At 34.5% G+C, this 19419-nt stretch overlaps 4 protein-coding genes across 6 annotated transcripts; 1 reads left to right on the top strand and 3 right to left on the bottom strand.

Annotated features, from left to right (window-relative positions):
* Window positions 1–796: 796 nt before the first annotated feature.
* On the bottom strand, window positions 797–3749 carry LOC122579400. The gene is made up of 3 exons (XM_043751573.1): window positions 3313–3749; window positions 1217–1793; window positions 797–1136 (listed from the first exon to the last, which is right to left on the bottom strand). Exons 1-3 carry the CDS (start codon window positions 3680–3682, stop codon window positions 956–958), a joined length of 1128 nt encoding a protein of 375 aa, XP_043607508.1. The 5' UTR covers window positions 3683–3749; the 3' UTR covers window positions 797–955.
* A 1552-nt stretch (window positions 3750–5301) lies between these two features.
* On the bottom strand, window positions 5302–8687 carry LOC122580010. 3 transcript variants are annotated; one of them, XR_006320725.1, is made up of 4 exons: window positions 8143–8687; window positions 6416–6995; window positions 5996–6300; window positions 5302–5591 (listed from the first exon to the last, which is right to left on the bottom strand). XR_006320725.1 is itself a non-coding variant. In XM_043752279.1 (4 exons), the coding sequence occupies exons 1-3, from the start codon at window positions 8666–8668 to the stop codon at window positions 6084–6086; spliced, it is 1323 nt and encodes a 440-aa protein (XP_043608214.1). In that variant the 5' UTR covers window positions 8669–8687; the 3' UTR covers window positions 5302–5591; window positions 6056–6083. The 3 variants fall into 3 exon arrangements, 2 of the variants coding, with proteins under 2 accessions (XP_043608214.1, XP_043608213.1); XM_043752279.1 differs by having other exon boundaries at window positions 6056–6300; XM_043752278.1 differs by having other exon boundaries at window positions 6079–6300.
* Window positions 8688–10665: 1978 nt separating this feature from the next.
* Window positions 10666–12483, top strand: LOC122611024 (COP1-interactive protein 1-like). Its single transcript, XM_043783975.1, has one exon. It carries the CDS (start codon window positions 10666–10668, stop codon window positions 12481–12483), a length of 1818 nt encoding a protein of 605 aa, XP_043639910.1.
* Window positions 12484–12913: 430 nt separating this feature from the next.
* On the bottom strand, window positions 12914–18500 carry LOC122579298 (mitochondrial adenine nucleotide transporter ADNT1-like). The gene is made up of 8 exons (XM_043751440.1): window positions 18121–18500; window positions 17834–17882; window positions 17173–17336; window positions 16207–16244; window positions 15985–16097; window positions 15752–15865; window positions 14381–14719; window positions 12914–13342 (listed from the first exon to the last, which is right to left on the bottom strand). The coding sequence occupies exons 1-8, from the start codon at window positions 18273–18275 to the stop codon at window positions 13259–13261; spliced, it is 1056 nt and encodes a 351-aa protein (XP_043607375.1). The 5' UTR covers window positions 18276–18500; the 3' UTR covers window positions 12914–13258.
* Between the last annotated feature and the right edge of the window lie 919 nt (window positions 18501–19419).

The following is a 19419-nucleotide window of genomic DNA, read 5'->3' as shown; positions in this document are numbered from 1 at the left end:
ATTTAATTTATCTGAATTCTAATTTTTTAGCTTTGATTAATATATTTTGAGACTACCCGTCCATTAGACGGGTCTAAACACTAGTATTATATATGGCAAGATAACATGGTATCTGTGGAGTAATAATAATACTAAAGAAAGTTTAGAGGACTGACATATGTATGTTTCTTTCGGTTTTTAAAAAGCTTAACTACTAGTTTAACAATATGGTTTTCAATATCACAATAGATTAAATTTTATAAAAAAAAACTATCATATTACCGCGCAATGCGGCGGCGATGACGGCGACGGGGGTTTAGTGGTGTCGGTGACGGATGGTGATGACATCGACAATTGGTGTCGAGTGGTGTAACCGTGTAAGTTTATGTAATGACTAATGGTGATAGTAGAAATATTTTAGAAAATAAGAATTTAGAATATAAATTAGCAAAATAAGGGTTTAAAGTGTAAATTAATTCATTAAGGTCAAATTTGTTAATCTCCTTTCCATGAGCTGTTAACAGCTCCTGGTTGACTATATAACTGTAAAAACCATGAGCTGGTTTCATAATCCCAAACACAAGTGTTTTGTTAACACCTTAAAAAACTTTTTGGTAACCTGAGGCTTACTGACAATCTAGGGTCTAAGTTCTAATCATCTAACGTGTTTTACATACCGCTTGAAGAAAGGAAGAATGGGTCAACTTCCGAGTGATATATGTTGAAGCTCTTTTCAGTAGCTTTTTTCGTGGATCCCCATCGATAAGCAACCTCACCAGGTTGGTGATTCAAGAAACAAAGAAAAAAAGAGCAAACATAATTCTAATCTTAGATGTATACAAAAATTTTCAAGACTCCCAAATGCATCTGTATTGTTTAATCTACCTTCATGATGATGCAAAAACCTTCAGAGTTTCACAAAAAAAAAACTAAGATTTTTACATATCTAAGGGTTTAATCATCTGCCTTTGTTTCTTTAACTTCTTGTAGGGAAGAAAGGGTCATCTTTCCTCTGGTATATCCCGAAGATTTGAAAGGAGTACTTCCTGGCTAACATTCGACAATCAACAAGATCGGATTCATTCAATTCTGAAGCTGTTTTTGTTAACTTTCTTTCTGAATCCGCATCGGTAAGCAACTGCATCAGATCGTTTAACCTAGAGACAAAACAAAGCAAAGATTACCACATTACCAATAAGGAAATACATTTAAATAAGCACCTCTAGAGTAATGGTACCTTTGCATATCAGATCCATGAACGATAATTTTCTGTCTACGTAGAGCACATACAGCATTCAAACAAAGCTCATCGTCTTGACTAAAATCTTTAATCATATCCTCCTCGAATTGCCAAGTTTGCTTTTGTTTATTCCATTTAGCAAGTACCGACTTGTATATTCCATCAATTATCTCAAGATGTTGAGCAGAACTGGAGTTGGAAACATTGAAGAAAGACTGAATGTTGTTTAGCTTGACTTCTGTTGAACCAACGACTTGCTTATGAAACTTTTCAAGTTTATTCATATGTGGAGTTCCAGTTAGAATGTTGTTAACATAATCATCGTCAAGCTCTTTTTTTATCTCCACTGAAACCCGTTTTGTTTTCAGTGTAGACTCACAATCTAAATCGTTGTCATCACTGTTACACTTTTTTGTAATTTCCTTTGAACAGCGTTTTCTTTTCAATATGGAAGAGATACATAGATTATCCTCATCATCACTGTCATCATCAATGTCAATGATCTCTGGAAGCTTGAGTTCTGTTTTTCTGTTGGAGTCCCCTTTCTCGCTAGACAACAGTGGTCTACTGTTTTCTGCGACACATAAAAGTCTCATCAGATTTTGGAGCACAGATCATTCAAAGTAACAAGCAGAAGACATATAAATGTGCATTGAACAATTAAGTAACCAGACAAGGTCTAAAGACATAAGACACAATAGCCAGCAACATAATTACAGATATCACTAGAGAAGGGACCTTTAATTCAAAGTTGCATTTAAATTCCAAAATGAATTAATAAACACAATCTTCAAAGTTTAAATACTTTAATTACAGAACATATAAACATAAACACATGGTACACCTAATTTTCCAAGCTCATTATAGCTTCAGTGTGAAATAATCTAGCGTGGAAAGAGCTAACAAAAGATCAAACAATATATCAAGACAATTGGTCTCAAATAGCAGTGATCTTTGTACTTATTGCAATAAATGATGATATGCTCTTATGGAAGTGTGACATGAATTTGTGAACGAAACACAACAATTTGAGGAAAAATTTAGCGTAGAAAGTCCTAACACTAGATCGAACAATATATCAAGACCATTGGCCTCAAATAATAGCGACCTATAAAGGCACTTACTGCAATAATTGATATGCTCTCATGGAAGTATGACATGAATTTGTGAACAAAATCAACAATACAAATAGTTGAAGTTTGAAGTTTTCGGCATGTCAATATATCAAGACCATTGGTCGATTACTCCACAAGCAGGAACCAAAGATATCTTATACAACTATCAAATGTATCAGATGAGGGAAACCCTTGCTGGGCATATAACAAACATACAAACCTAAAACATATAAGAAACCTACTGTACGTGGCCCTAACAGTCCTCACCCAACTCGGGTTTGCAATACAAAAAGGGTTAGCGGCGTTTGCCTTCTATTTCTTTGTAAAATGTTATTTCAGTTTAATTAAATTACTAAAGTTTTGTCTACTTATCCCTTTAAAACTTCCACATCAGGTTTCCCAAATATTAACAGGGTCGCTCATAATTCCGTTAATGTATGATGTGTATAATCTACCCTTTTTGATAAATATACGGTAAATTGATAAAAACCGTTTGATCCCATGTACCGATTGGGATCCATGATAGTGTCAAGGTTAATCAATCACTTAATTTCAATTCTACCTCTGGCGAGATTCGAACCCAGTTTGCTCCTAGAAAGTGGCAGCTGGTGGCCAACTCTGAGTTGGTTCCTTTTTGATAAATATATATAATGAAAAACCAACCAACTATGAAATATATATGTATATATATATATATATAGGTTTTAGGTAAAATAAAACAACTATTAAAGTAAAACAAATAAAAAAATAGGTTTTTATTAAGTGATAATCACCGTGCATCATGAAAATCATCGTACATCAATTGTTTTGTGAATATTCGTGCATCAATATAACCATGATCTAAGGATCAAGATCTTGTCTTATTTGTTTTACTTTAATACTTGTTTTACAATACCCAACCCCTATTTATATATATATATATATATATACACAAAATTAAAAAAAAAAGGTAAAATTAAAATAAAATAAAAAGTATACCAACAGAGGCAGGAGCAGCAGTAGTAGCATCCTTTGGGGTTTCCTCTAACAAGGAAACCCTTTTCTCCAAATCCACAAACTTTTCCTTATACATTTTCACTTTTTTCTCACATACATCTTTCACCTTTTTCAACCTCTCAATTTCAGTTTCCAATTCTTGGTTTTTAAAAAGCAGCAATTTTTTCTCGTTATCAGATTTTTTTTTCAGCTCAATGTATTTCTTGATCAAAATGTTTTCACGGTTAACCAACTTTTTTGCTACATTTTGGAATTCTAGTTCAAAGAAACATGTACGGAGCTCCAATACCAGATCTTCTATATACGATTCTGACCCGGATTCCAACAACGGGTCACCATCTGAAAAACCCATTTGACAATTTAGAAAGAACAAAAAAAAGGAGTTTGAGTAGTGGTATGATTGGAAACCCCTGAAGAAATATCTTTTTACGTAGGGAATACTGTAGTATTTTACTTCAATCATTTTTAGTCAAAGCAAGAATTTTATATTCCGACCCCTCAATACTATTAGGAATTCAAAAGGGCAACAATACTTTGTTGGATATGAACAAATACGGTTATTCTAGTCTAAGTATTTAGTGTATTAAAGTGTCGGAATATATATATATATATATATATAATGTTTGTATATATCAAATAAAAAATAGTTAGTTGACGGTTATTTTTTATTTATTAAGTGAAAAAAAACATAGAATTTGACTCAACGCAAGTTCTTAGTTGTCAAATCGATTAAGTAAAAAAAGACATGACCTAAACATACTTTAAACCTTTCGATTAAACTGCGGTTGGTTTGTGAGAATGAGAATGTCTAAAATGTTTGGTTCATTGCTTTGAGATTACAATAACGTATCAAACTCATCAATCTAATCATACTTTAAACCCAATCAAGTGTGACGGGTTTCAAAGCCTATTTCCGCTATGTCCAATCACTCGAAAATCAAATGCATTGCAATTCCACAAAATGTCCTTATGCTTTTGCTTTTGGGTCAATGTGTATATATTAAACCCAATCAAGTGTGAGGGGTTTCGAACCCAAAAAAGTCTAATTCTATTCTAGGAGTCTCCTTTGTACTTTCAAGGGTAAGTTTAAGCAGATGAGTCAAAAATTGTATACATATCCGATATTATTGTTCTCAAAGCTAAGTCCACCTTCATCAACTGCATATTGGGTCTTTCCTTAAACCATATTCGATGGATTCAGAAGTTTTCATATTAGAGGTTATCGTGTACGATCCTATGTGGTTTTAGACTGTTAGGTTTAGGCTACTATGTATTATGAATATCGATTGATGAAGAATATATGGAGATTATAATGATAATTTAACCTTATGAACCAAACGTGATTGTAAGACACTTGGATGTATCATCATCCTCCGTTCTCTTTTAAATACAACTTGGAAACCACGGTCAGAGTCTACCGTCAAAATTGGGGACTTGACCTAGCATCACAGATGTAACAATTATACAACAAAAGTATAATTTAGTTGAAATCTCTCTATACAGTATACATAATTATACAAAAATTTCTTGAAACAATTACTTAGTAAAAGTATATGATTTTGGGTTGAAATCTCTTCTACCAAAACATAAAGAAATTAAGTTGTAATAAGCATCAGTATTTATACTCCCCTATCATATATCGTATAATAATAATAATAAGGGACAAGAAATTATAAGGTTGTCCGACACCTAAGCTTAGGTATGGAACCCCTCAGATACCCGACAGCCTTATATTGTCATCCCGTAATAATAATAGTATAATATATACCATTACATTAGACCGTCACCAAGTAAACTTGTCCGGGCAATCCGAACCTTTTTATAATGTCCTATAACTTGTATGTTCGAGTCTCCACACGTGGATGTTACACCCGCTGGCCAGTCACGAGTCAAATGGGTCGATTTGTGTATCTCTCAAACGTTTCAAGTATGGCTTAAAGTTTTGACTAATACAGGAAAGAGTCAAATGGATTCAAGAGTCAATCAAAGCATCAGTTATTACATTAACAATAGACACTTTTCACAATCATACTAATGACAAGTCGACCTAAACGATTTTGAACACAAATTAGAAACTAATCTATTATGTAACAAAAATCGTTCAACCCATTACCCGATGTGGTAGTTAACATGAGCTGCTCCCTTTGTCCCTAACAAGCTTCATAACAATACCCATGAAATACTACAGTTTCACCTCACATCTGTCATTTCTCATTCTTTCATACAAAACGATCCCAGCAATCCATTCACCGGCATGGTAACTGCATTATCAAATACCAAGTTAAAGAACTGATGAGGTTCCAAAGTTAAATAAGTTTCATGTAAAGAGAAAATGGCCTGCAGATTGTATTGCAGATTAAAACGACTGTCAAGAGCTCCTAGTTGTTAGTGTAATTTAGTATAGTAGGCTTAAACCATATGTAACATAAGCCCAATACACCCCTAAATAATACTTTAATAGTGCTAATGAATAATGAGAGTCACACATTCGGTTTAGTAGGCATAGCCCATATGTAAGTATGTAACATAAGCCCAAGAAGTGCCCCTAATGTAATTATATACTGTATTTCCCATACAGTTAATGAGAATCAGACATTGAGTTTTAACCATTCAGTGCTAATCAGCTTTGTACCATTCAAATGATTAATAACAGTAATTTGTAAACCTTAAGCTAGTTTAATAACTCCAATTTCCAAAAACAACTATTCTGTTGATATCTTATTACTTCGCAGAAACTGAGGGTTATACACATTTCATGGTTTCTGATCATCTGACATGTTTTCCTTGCTACTTGGAGAAGGGAAGAAAGGGTCCAGCTTCCTTTGGTATATGTTGAAGAGTACGGATGTGTAATCCTCCCTGGCAAACCTTCGACAATGATCAAGATCAAACTGTTTCAAGTCGGAAGGTTTTTTCTTAAGCCTCTGTTGTGGATCACCATCAATAAGCATTCTTGCAAGATTGGACAGTCTACAGATGGAAAGAAAAATAGAAAATATAATTTTAATCTTAGATATACAAACAAAAATATTGATTCGCTAATAAGGAAATGCGTGATAAATGGTCAACTCTGGGTGAACTGTACCTTACGACATCAAATGCCTTGGCACGGAATTTCTGTCTATGTAAAGCACATATACCATTCAAACAAAGCTCATCGTCATTAATAAACTCTTCAAGCATGTCAGCCTCAGATGGCCATCTCACATTTTCTTTCTTCAGTTTAGAGATAACAATGTTGTATGTCTCATCAATTTTCTTAATATCTTGGCTTGATCGGGAATCAGAGACATCAAATGAAGGCATCAGACTTTTTGGCTTGATTTCTGATGATTTAGGCGTAGAAACTGGATAAGATGTCATATCTTGATGGTGCAAATCATCTAGATTCTTCTTGTTCCGAGTTTCAGCAGAAATGACAGTCTCTCTATCAATTTCCGTCGAGACCCGTCTTGATTTAAACATAGAGATACCATCCAAATTATTTTCATCACTGCTATATCCAATCTTGTTTGAAACCCCTTTTCTTTTCAATGTGGATATGAACTGATCATCATCGTCCTCATCTTCATCGGCATCATCAATGTAAATTACCTTTTGAACCTTGGGTTCTGTTCTTTTGTTTGAACCCCCGTGTTCATTGGACAATAGCAGTTCACAGCTTTCTGTGACATATAAAAATCAATCATTAGATTTTGAACCACAAATTTTGGAATGCATTTTAGAATCTGCCCTTGATGGTAAGAAGAAAAATCATTCGTAAAATTCTAAACCATAAATTGTGATAGGACTCATAGGAGTTTTAATATTTACATTCCCAATAACAGAAAGAAAAAATATCAAGTAGAGAATCCAAGATGTAAATGTATACAAGAAACATAAAGTAAAATAATCAGCACTGAATCAACAGATTGATATCATTCAAGATAGCATTTCTATTATGAAACATGAGTTTGAGTTATTACACCAATTTTCTAAAGACGAAAACTACCGGTCAAACAGTTACTATAACGTAGAAGTTCAAATAGCAGTGAATTTGAAGGGACTCACAGTATCTTAAACTTTTGAGACGTCACTCCTATACATGTATGGCGTGAAGTTGTAAAAGAAACACAACAAATACAAAGATTCTTGTTCTGCATCTAGATTGAGCTTCAAATTCAGTAATCAAAAACCAAGTGGAAACCCCATTGACCAGTTTGATCATTGCTGCATATCTCATATGAAATAAAGATTTTTCCATAGACCATGGTTACTTTCCTTTCCCTAGCAATATAAAGTCACAGAAATCCCAGTACACCTCACATTTTACCTTTTTTTAACTAACTATAACATGAAACAACTTAACAAATTATATCAAAGCGATATTGTAACCACTAAATAGGGAAACAGAGGGACATTGTTCATCTAACATACGTGGCCTAACTGGTGTTCCCGAATCCCGACTTCCCGTGTCCGTTTCTAAACCTTTTTCCACAACCATCCCACGAAGTTTACCTACCGAGGTTTGACCCCCTGTCTGTTATAAGAGGCCTTACAACTAGACCACTTTGGAGATGGTTGATTATCATAGGCCGTAGCCACGAAAATCATATTCCATAATAATAACGTATTTTTATAGAAAGACAAGTATCTCAAATATATTCACAATTTGTTCACCATCTATTGAAAACCTATTTTTCGGCGGGTCACCCTCACATACGGCTACGCCGTTTCAATACTAATTAGAACAATAACAAATCTACATACAACCTTAATATATATATATATATATATACATATAAAAGAACAGAAAAATATATATATATATACCAGAGGCGGCGGCGGCGGCAGCAGCAGGAGTATCACAATCTTTGAGTTTAGAACATCTGACTAAACCAACACCCCCAATTTCCTTAGCACTATCTTCCAACACCAAAACCCTTTTATTTAAATCCATAAACCTCTCTCTATCAACCCTAATTTTCTTCTTCAACTCATCATTCTCTTTTTCTAAAACCCTAACTTTTTCAGAACCCAAAACTTTAGCTTCATTTTTGTAGCCCAAATTAGCAGCATTAAGTGCATCAATCTTTGCTTGTTTTTCCATCAAATCATCTTTCAATTTCTCATTTTCAAGAAACAATAAATTCTTATCCTTTAAAAGTTGTTCAACATTATTTCCCAGCTCAATAAGATGTTCATTCATTTCTTCTTCTCGCTCTATGAACTTTTTCGCTACTTTTTCGAATTCTGTTCCTAAGAAAGTTGACCGGAGCTCCGAAAGCAGCACCGGCACCCTTTCGGCTACTGGGTCTGACCCCGAATTGGGTACCCGGTTACCATTAGAAAAACCCATTTTTTTGTTTTGGGTATGAAAGAAAAGGACAAAAAAAAAAGTAGTGAAATGCCCGAAGAAGAAGAAGTAGGTGTGAAAAAGTACGTGAATTTTAAGATTATTATGGAAAAGGACATGGAACTTTTTAGTTTTCCTTTGAACCCCCACAAGTATTTTAAGATTTCAATAACACCCTAAAGTTTTTCAATTATATTTTGTGACTTAATTGTTATGAGTGAGGAATAACGCTTATGTTAAATCAGTTTTTATAATTTTATCAGTTTTGGTCATTATCTATTCTTTGTATCTTTAAAACTTATACAAATTAATTACGAGTAATAAATATTTTTCTTAATTAAGAAAAAATTTGCTTTTTTTTTAGAAAATTTCATATATATCTCATTTTAAAGACATAATTACATATATGTTTTAAGTGTAAGTTTTTAATGCATAATTATTATGCTTTTAAAGCATGCTTTGGACATATATGTAATTATGTCTTTAAAATAAGACATATATAAAATTCTCTTTTTTTTATTTATTTTGATTTTGAGAAGCAAGTAACTCCCCATTTACCATGTGGTATCGGTTATCATTTTATCACCAACCAACCACATGTGACAACGTTATGAATCTCACAATCAAAAAACATTTCACTCTCTAATTTTCTCTCTTTCGCATGCATAATTGCATATGGATGTGTAATTTGTGTTCTTTCTCCCACCCAATTTCATTTTCATCAGGTAATATAATTTTCGTCTGAATTTAATCCTTTTTTTTACTTTATTTATTTGATGATGCATGCGTTTCATTTCTTATTCATTTCTCATTCTTTAATATATGCTTTAATGATTATTTATAAATTTCTTGTGTTCTTCATGTAAAAATGCTGAAAATTTTGTTATAAATTTTGTCTTTTCTTTGGTTCACACAATTCGAATGCATTCTCACAATAATGAAAAATTGAAAATGTATGTATACTTTGTACGTACATCTTCACGCATAACGTGGTTGTGATACGAAATTTGTTTGTTTTCGATTAATTTCCGGACTTGTTATAACACAGGATTTTGTCCCCCCCACCCCCAAAAAAAAAAAAAAAAAAAAGGTATGGGTCAACTTTCAATTCTATGAGAGTTTAAGGCAAAATGTACAAAAAAATAAAAATAAAGAAGGATTGATATAGCAGAACTTAATGAACGCATGTGGTTCAACTGATCAACCTAGCCCAAATAAATTGTCCCCCTTGCGATTTGAATCCATGGAAAATTTAGTTCTTATAACTATTAGTTATAACAAATTATAAGAAAGTTAAAATGTCATAATGCACTTTAATTTTCGTTCATTGTATATTTGGCAACCCAACTGAATTTTGACCTGGCCCGAATTGGGAAGCATGACCCAAAATGGAGTTTCAAAGGGATAGGTCATAGTAGTAGGAATATGGGATTAGCCCATTTGGTAGAGGTTCTGTCTTCGGGTGGAGACCAGGGCCTAACTGGATAGTTTAGTACGTATTATTTCGTGTAATTTAGTAGTATAGTATATTTCCCATTTAAAAAAATAGTGATAGTAGTAGGCTCTCTTTGCATATGTTTCAGATTTTGAGTTTGTCGCTTTTGTTTGAGAATCATGGGGTGTGGGAATGACTACATATAGGTGGAATGAATCGATGAATATGTTTTACTATAGGCTCATGTTAATCTAGAAAAGGAAGAACTGCTGAAATTGATCATAATTGTTAAGTTGCCTATTGTGGATCATAAAGCTTTATCAACCTTTTAGATAATTACAATTGGGTATGATTCTTTTGTGTATACTATCACACCTTGTTTGGTATCTAAACATTCTTAGTTCTACAAGGAAACTTATTTTTGTTATACGCAGAAACGGAGCATAAAGTGAAGAGAATCGTGAAGCTCATCAAGGGCAAAAACTCTGGCAGTAGAGAGGGAAAGCAGAAGAGGAAGACAGAAATCATTGACCTTATAAAGGATTTTCATAAACAGTACCGATCGATGTATTCTTTATATGAAGATTTACGTGAAGGTGTACCGAGAAAACGCAATAACGAAGAAGATAAAGAAGACAATGCGTCTTGTACTTCTACTTCTTCGTCTCCAAGATCATTAAGTATGGAGTCAGCAGGATATTATTCCCCTGGTAGTGGATCAAAGACACCAAGTCTTGATCAAGTACCAAAAGTGCCAACAACAGATGTGCTAAGTATGAAATCCGAGAGGTCAAGTTATTCTCTGGATGCATCAAGTGTTGAAAGTTCGTCTAAGGAGGAAGATGATAGGCGTAGAGCAGTAGAGAAGCTCATGAAAGAAACCGATGATATAAGAGATAGGTTGGGTGACAGTGGGACCAAACTCCCAAATCATGGAAATAGCCCAAATAGGTCTCCTTCAAAGATGAAAGCTCTTGAAGACAGATTAGATAATTTGAAGCTCGAGATCGATGCTTTGAACAATCATAAAAGTGAAAATGAACAGGGTAGACATGGTAGTTTTCATAAAAGAATCAAGGAGAATTTAGGATTGCAGTCTCTTGATTTCACATTCAGAGAAAAGGGAGATGATGTTATCAAAAATATAGCTGAGTGTGAAAAGGCTCTCAAGGTTAAGCTTGATGATTCCATACATCAAGTCCAAAACTTGCAAATGGAAGTTGATTCTATACGATATCAGAATGATGAAACGCGAAAAAGAATCTCCTATGAAAAAGAAAAAGAAGTCGAGTCATTGAGGGTTCAAAATCAAGAATCGACACTGGAGCTCAAGAAAAAGACTAAAGAAGCCGCGGATTCCCTTGAAATGTTGCATAGTTTGGAAGAGAAGTTAAAGGAGAAAACCAAAAGCGAAGAAGATTTAAAAAGTAAAGTACACGACTTGGAGGTCGAGATTGCGAATATGAACCATCAATGTTGTTTATCGAAGGAAGAAAATGAGAACCAAAGAAATACAATTTCCCAACTAGAAGAAAATCTCCAAGAAAGAGATGGCCGAATTTCTACTCTGGAATCGAAAATTGAGAATGTCAAGAGGGAGTTGACGAACAAAATGAAAGCCCTCGAGCACAAGTTTAAATCCTTGGAGATCGACAAAGTTGAACTAGAAGGAAAAAACGACGTATTAGCAGCAGCACTCGAGCAAAGAGACTTGTTGGTGAGCAAATTGAACCATGAGGCAAAATCCAGTTTTAGAAGCACAGTCAAGAAAATGGGAGATATGGTGGACGAATTCAGAAAAAAATCAGAGGATAGTATCCGTATATTGAGTAGGAGAATCCGTGTGGCGGAGCAACTTCACAATGAAACTCGAGAATGGTACAAGAAAACTCGAGAAAAAAATGAGCAAGATAGAAGAGATAACGAGTTAGCATTTCGCAGCATCAAGATAATAACAGCAATGGTGAGTGACACGTTGAGCGCTTCCGAGACGATTGGACTTCGGTTTATTGAATGTTGTGAAGATTTCACGAATCGTGTTTCGAAAGTGTCTTGTGAGACAAATTTTGTGAAAGACTGGGTGAAAAGAAAAAACGGTGTTATAACACAAGTGAAAAAAGATTTTGATGCAGTAGTTGTTCAATTGGATGGTAAAGAAGAGGAGATACTTGGGTCAAGGCAAAAGGTGTTGAAACTAGATGCAAAGCTAAGGGATTTGGAGAAACTTGTCAAGGAGAATGATGAAACCATTATTGGTTTGAAAGAAGAAAAGAGGGAGGCCATCAGGCAGTTGTGCGTGTGGATCGATTTTCATCGTGGCCGGGCTGATTATTTCAAAAAAGCCTTCTCCGAGCTTGTTGCTAAGAACCAGAGACTGGCTTGACCTCATTAGAAGCCAAATGTTACTTCACTTCCAAGACCGAGTTTCTTGATGAAGACCAGAAACTGGCATTAAAGATGACCGTGAGCTTCTTGCTAGAAAAGAAAGGCCATATCGACATGAGCTTGTTGTTAGGATCGAAAGACTGGCAGGTCTTTTCAATTGTATACAGGATTACCAGTGTATAACGTTTATTGGTTCATTTTTTATTCAAAAGTTTCTGCGATCGGCAACCATAAATTGAATGAGCACATAGCTGTCACCTTTCTGGGAAAGAAAAAAATGCTATCACAAGTTCTTTGATTTGTTATATATAAAAAACATGTCAATAGATCTGAAACTCAAGCAAATTTTGCGACTCCAAAAACACACATCTGCTAAAAGAATACAATTAAGCAATGACTTTTAAAGCACAAAAGAATAACCAGCAACCTAAACAAAAAACAATGTTTATAAGCGATTATCAAATCATAAAATACTGATCAAACAACTTATCAGCTCTATGAAATATCCTTATTGGGTGGTGTTGGTGTGGCGTAAACGACAACACCGAAAAACCACAACAGAATGAGAAAGTATTGGTACATACAGGGGTCGAATCTATCAACACTAACAAGTAACAACTTCTAAATCTCTTCAAATAATCAGTGAGAGACAACTGAAAGATAGAAGAGAACAAAAATTTAATGACCTCCATAGTTTTCACCTCCTACTTTCTCTTCTGCGAGCAAAAATAACATGAATATTCTCATAACATTATTATTAAATTTAATGTTTTTCAATCAGATATCCTCATCTCTACCCCAAGCAGATCTTTAACCAACTCATATGACACAAATGCAATGGCTATTGATGGAACCACCTGTTGCACGGAATAAACTTGCGTTATAAATTTTTCATGAGCTGAATATAATGAAATGAAACTAGATTGTGTTATCTACATTGTGTTCTTGAGTATATTTTGTGAGACAGTGAAAAAAGGGGATTGAAGATTTAACAGAATTATGTTCTCCCGATTATTTGAGGGGGACAAGAGTATAGCAATGCATCAAACTTGTTCCGTTATGTTATCGGATGCAACCAACTCTTAAATGGCTACTAACAAGGTAAGGAGAATTTGGTGCATTTTACAATTTACACAAACCATCATCATCCCAGTTTTGGAGGTGATTGTAACATCAAGAAACTCGCCTCCCTTCGGTTCCCTTTACTTCAAAACTCAAGAACACAGTCGTGGGGTATCAACTAGGGTAGGTTAGTCAATAGACTTATAAAAGATAAAATAAAACGGTTCATAAAATAAGCTTACGGCGAAGTATATGATGATATGGCATGCACAAGGTTCATGACTTCATGATAATAAACCTTTTCGTAGGTAGCAAATATTGCTAACTATTTGAATAGTATTTTAACGTCCAATTCCATTATAAACTTGAAAAGATTATACATTCTGAAAATAATTCCATATAAAATGACAGGTTTATGAGTTGGGGATGGCATGATATGGCAACTTCACAAATCATTATAATGTTAGAAGATACTTTCATACTTTTATATTGTTTATAATGACTGATTGTATAAAGAAAACCAACTTTGGTCTGACTTCAGTTATTAATTAGGCCTAAAACATTCAAGTTCCATATAATTCAAATAAAACAATTTCCAATCATTTGTTCAGAGACGACATCTGAAAAAACAAACCGATATGGTCAAAAGTTACAGACATGTTGCCTGCTGTGTCATCATTTCGACTGAGTCGAATTGCTTTCAATCAAAACTTCTGAAAGACTCCCACCAAAATTTTAAACCGACAATGTTTTTTTGTCCACCAAATGGTTGACTTGGACCAAAGTTGGCTACCATTTTATGCTACAAGCCATAAATAATAACCCAAACTAACCTTCACTGAGTTCGGGACCAAACCCTTGTATAGGGCACCAAAACCCTCATGGCGAACAGTTTTTCTGAATGCATCAACCATTCCGGTGTACTGAAGTCCTGACTTGCCGTCTGCAGTAACGACCGAAGCTGCATCTTTCCAGCCAACCATTTGCATTCTTCGGCGGATGACATCGAGAGGATAAGCAACAGTCTGGCCAACGGTCCCAGCTGCAGCCCCACATGCGAGCTTTGTGGTGACACCCAACTCAGTGTCCTCAACCAGCCCAAATGGTCTAGATTTTACCAACCAATCTTTTAATGATTCGTAGACCGCAAAATTAAGACCCACGTACGGTACCTATAAAAACACCACATGAAGTACACCTTGTTAAAGCTATTGATACATTCCAACTGGAGGTAACAAAATGGTTGTACAAATATATTTTAAGTCCATACATGAAAATTCGGGTTTTCTTTGTGTGCATCAAGTTGAACAGAAAACTATGTTCTAACTTTCATAAACAACTAGTGTCTAATGTGGTTACAAAACTTGCACTATTATCTTAATAGTAATCAACTTTTAGAATGATACGATATAGGGGGGATTCACGCATCAAAAACTATTTGAGCGACCCATTTACTCTGTTTGACCAACTTTTTGCTGTTTGACTTGTTTAATACACTGTCAAATTGCAACCATTAGATTAAAGGGAACAGGCACGTATCGATTTTATTTAAAGGTCAACATCAAAACTTAAAGCCCTCCCATATCCCAAAATAAATGCAGCAGTATGTTTCTGGATGTGGCCAAATAACTGCCACACTTTCAATCTTAGATTACTAGCCATTAAAAATTAAGGATATCATTAATACTGGTCCATACCTCTCCTCTAAAATTAAACCAAGTTGAAGCAGACATGGTTACTAGAATAATTTATGCATATCATGGATGTTAATAAAGGTTACACGATGGGCTAGGGGAGGTCGGATAGCTCATCAAAGCAGATACTAGCCAAAACTTACAAGAATTAGTATGATTCAGAACAGCCAGGTTAAGGTCAGGTTTGACCATGCAAACACTTTTTATTCATTTCATAAATAACTAGTGCATTAAACTTGATTACAAAAAGTATTTTATAAGATATATAAATATATAACCAGAAGATGATTAAGGGGGTTGTATACTCTTAATTGGACCTTGTCGGCTTTGACTTTTTGACCCCTTCCCCTTTTACCTAAATATTTTTATTCCATCCGACTGAGATAAAACTATACCAAATCGTCCCTCTCCGATGTAAAGATATATAGCTTGCTACCTCTAGACAAAGTAGTAACCTTCAGACACAAGTTCATTGCCATTATTACAGCATAATCAACTTAATTAACTTACAACTCCAATGACGGAAGGAAGCCACCCTTTATATAATGCACGGGCACCTTCTTCACGAAGCACAGTTCTAAGAGCATGTGCAATTCCCCGGTATTGGCTAGGAGATTTATCCGTCTGAAAACATTAACAAAAATTAGTAATATGCAACAGCCCACCAAAGAGTAAAACTTGTAAAATTAGCGGATATGCTGGAAAACAAGAAAACACTAATCCATATCTAAGATCTGAAATACCTGCACAGTTAGCCGGCCCCGAACCAAATCCATCGGGTAGGTAGCTGACATGGCGATTATTCCAGCACATGCACCAGCTCCAAGACGTAAGAGAGGGGTGAGTTCAGCATCCTCTGGATTAAAAAAAAAAAAAAAGATTACCCTCTTTTAGTTCCAAGTGAGAATATATATGTGTCAAGTGATCTAATAATGCAAGTTAATATTAAAGATCGCATTTCGTACCATTTCCAGGTTGCTGCCGATAGAGCCACAAAATTCCCCTGTTTATCACAATAGGTATGCATGTTGAGTCAAAGTTGGTACATATATATAGCATGTGCAGGTAAATAAAAAAGGAAACCCAACTACAAAACATAATAGTTCACACAAATAAATTAAAATAGATATAAGAACATGACAACTTCCATCAGCAGTGAAATGTTCAGATTTCTCTGTGGCTGGTGGTCAAGTGATCTTTTCTATAATCTTAGTTAATCAAATAACTTAGTTGACAGATATCTATCTGATCAAACATACAACTCACGTGTTCCATCTTTTGTTCAATTACGTTGTTTTGTTTAACTATGTTGTTTGCAACTGTGTGTTCAACTTTCCTGTCTCAGTCTGCTTGATTATCATCCGGCTTAATGATGGTAAAGATTTGAATTTTGTATTGGTCCATTTCTCTAATGGATTAGATTGCATCAGTAGAAATATATAGCTGCATATATCAGAACCAAAATATGTTCTTATTATTAAGCGGTAGTGATAGATGCATACATTAAGTTTAGGTTTATACTGCTTGAACAGCATGCTTGGTTATTTACATGGTCATCTTTGTACTACAGGTATGACCTGATGGGATGATGATCCCATTCTGCCCTGCACCAAGGCATTTGCTTTTTCAGTTTTCCGCTAATATGGCTCCAAGCCTGTTCTTTAGTAAAAGATTGTGTATTCAAAGTCATCATAAACATGAAAAGTATGTTCGCATTACTAAGCAAAATTTAAAGAAGAAGAAGAAAACAAGTAAAGTTTTGAGTTTGTGGCATTTTACGTGAAAACAGTTCAAAAGGCAACTCATTTCTATTTGACATATTGCAATCAAATATAAGAACATTTCTCCAGTCCATTTATCAAAGCCAATTACCTATTCGTACCAAACAATGAAATAAAAAATTGAAACGGAGGATAAGCAAGTAAACATACTTCGATGCCTCCTCGTAACTGAAGAACTTGACAGCAGAGTTTGGAACAATTCGAGCACAATTAGTTCCATTTCCTTTAAATAGGCCACGAAAACCCTCGGTTCTCCATATATATTTCAACCCCTGGATCGTACCATTATATTTTATTGCATGAGGATTTTGAACCTGCAAAAAAAAGCAAAGCAATAGTCTTAAGTAACTTATATTCACTCATCGACTAGCGAGTGAAACAAGGTCATCTCATTTTGAATACATTTCAATCAGATAGAACCAAAGTACCAAACTGGAAATGATATATAGGGATACGCGCCATTAGTTCACTAATGCTTTTACATATATATATATTTCAATCCATTTAACCATCTTTCCAATTTCAATCACATTTAAATTATTGTTCTTTCCTTTCATAGTTTCATTGGTCTCTTTTTTATACTATAAGTTGCTATCAATTGGTTTTCTCTAGTGTATTCACAATTTCACACCAACATACCAAAGAAAAAAAAACACAAAAATAGATCTAACACCTTCTCCACATTGTGTGTTCTAGACTATAATACCAAACTACAATCATTATATATAAAAAAAAATTAATAGATTATACAACATATTTACTTGTGCCATTTAAAAACAATTTTAAAAAAAAGAGTAAATAGAACTATTACCTGGAGCAGAATTTTCAGACGTTCGAGCGGAGCAACGGCAGTTCTTGATCTGCAATACATAACAGAACAGATATAAACATCCAGGCATAACATAAAACCAGTCAGGCAATATATATATATATACAAACGAAACAGACAAAAGTCACAATCTTTTTATGGGAGATAAAACTAATCATTATTATAGACAGATAAAATGTATATACATATAAAAGAAATATGATTAATTGAAGGGAAAAAACGAAAAATTAAAGATGAATGGATAATTATAAAAAAAAAGTAGAACTAACACTCCACCGGCGACGCCGCCGGCAAGAAGAGACTTAGAGATGGAGAGTAAAGTCTGGCGGCTGGGGGCCTTAACACCTTCACTGGCAATCTTAGCTTCTTCTGCCAGATTTGCGATCGTAGCGCTCGTTTTCCCTACCACATCTTCAGATGCCATATAATATTATATTAAACCCTAATCTCAAAAAACCCTAACCCTAGTAATAATAATTTTTCTAATAACACTGTAGTAAACTTAAATAAGATTCGCCGTTGCTTGAAAAAGTTTTTTTTTTTCTTTTTTTTAGCTTCCGGCGATCTCAAAAAATACTATATAAATAAAATGAAATATGTCTATAGTGATACTCGTATTATTGAGTGAAATAAAATAAAATAAAATGTGAGTGGGTGGGTGTGTGGGTGTGACTAATGTCGACGCGCGAGTGTGTTTGGTTGGTTTGTTTTTGTCTTGAGTTGGTGAGTGTTCCACACTTTGTTATATTTTTGATGGCTGATATCAATTTGTCCCCGAAATAAAGTTTAGAATTTATATGTATATGATTCTGATATGTTTAACACCAAAAGGCCAATGCTAGCCCAAATGATAATCCATCAGCCAATTGTGTAATTATTTTTTAATATCATCATAGGTATAGCCTGTAGGTGTGTCCAAACTAAGATTAATATTAGTAATCTCATTGAAGATGTAACGGTCAACACTTTTTTTTTAAGTGAATATCCTTTAAGCTTCGTGTCACGATTCGACAACGGGAGGTTTAGCATGTTTTATCTTAATCCGGTTCGCACTACAGAATCCCTTGAAGCAAAAATGTCTATTTCAAATACCCGATAAAGAGATAACTTCTTACCAATCCACCAGAAGCCACGATGATTAATAAGGTTAAACTCTTGCCTCCTTCAAGAATCGACATGGGGTTACGAGGCCCAAACCCCTTCATTGGGGGATTACTTTTGCGGTTTTGTCAATTGCCACTGAAGATTCGCCTTAATGATTCGATGCAACACTTTTATTATATACGAACATGGTACTCGCGCAATGAGGCAGTGATTACGGAGGTGTGATGGCGGCGACGGATGGTGATGGTGGTGGCAACGTTAAATGGTGTAGGTAATTGATGTAGAGGTGTTTGATTTAAAAATGTACTAGAGATATTTAATATAATAGACTAACGGTGTAATTTAAGATTAAGCGTTTGTGTTTTAATTTATTAAAAGTAATTTGGTTAATTCACATGTGTCAAAAATCTCAAATTTTCAACATGAGGTATAATTATTATATAATAGTATAGATAAATAGTTGG

This window comes from Erigeron canadensis, chromosome 8 (genome assembly GCF_010389155.1).
Source record: "Erigeron canadensis isolate Cc75 chromosome 8, C_canadensis_v1, whole genome shotgun sequence".
NCBI classification, from domain to species: domain Eukaryota; kingdom Viridiplantae; phylum Streptophyta; class Magnoliopsida; order Asterales; family Asteraceae; genus Erigeron; species Erigeron canadensis.
The sequence above is the reverse complement of the archived record's forward strand: the minus strand, read 5'-3'. Positions and strand labels throughout refer to the sequence as shown.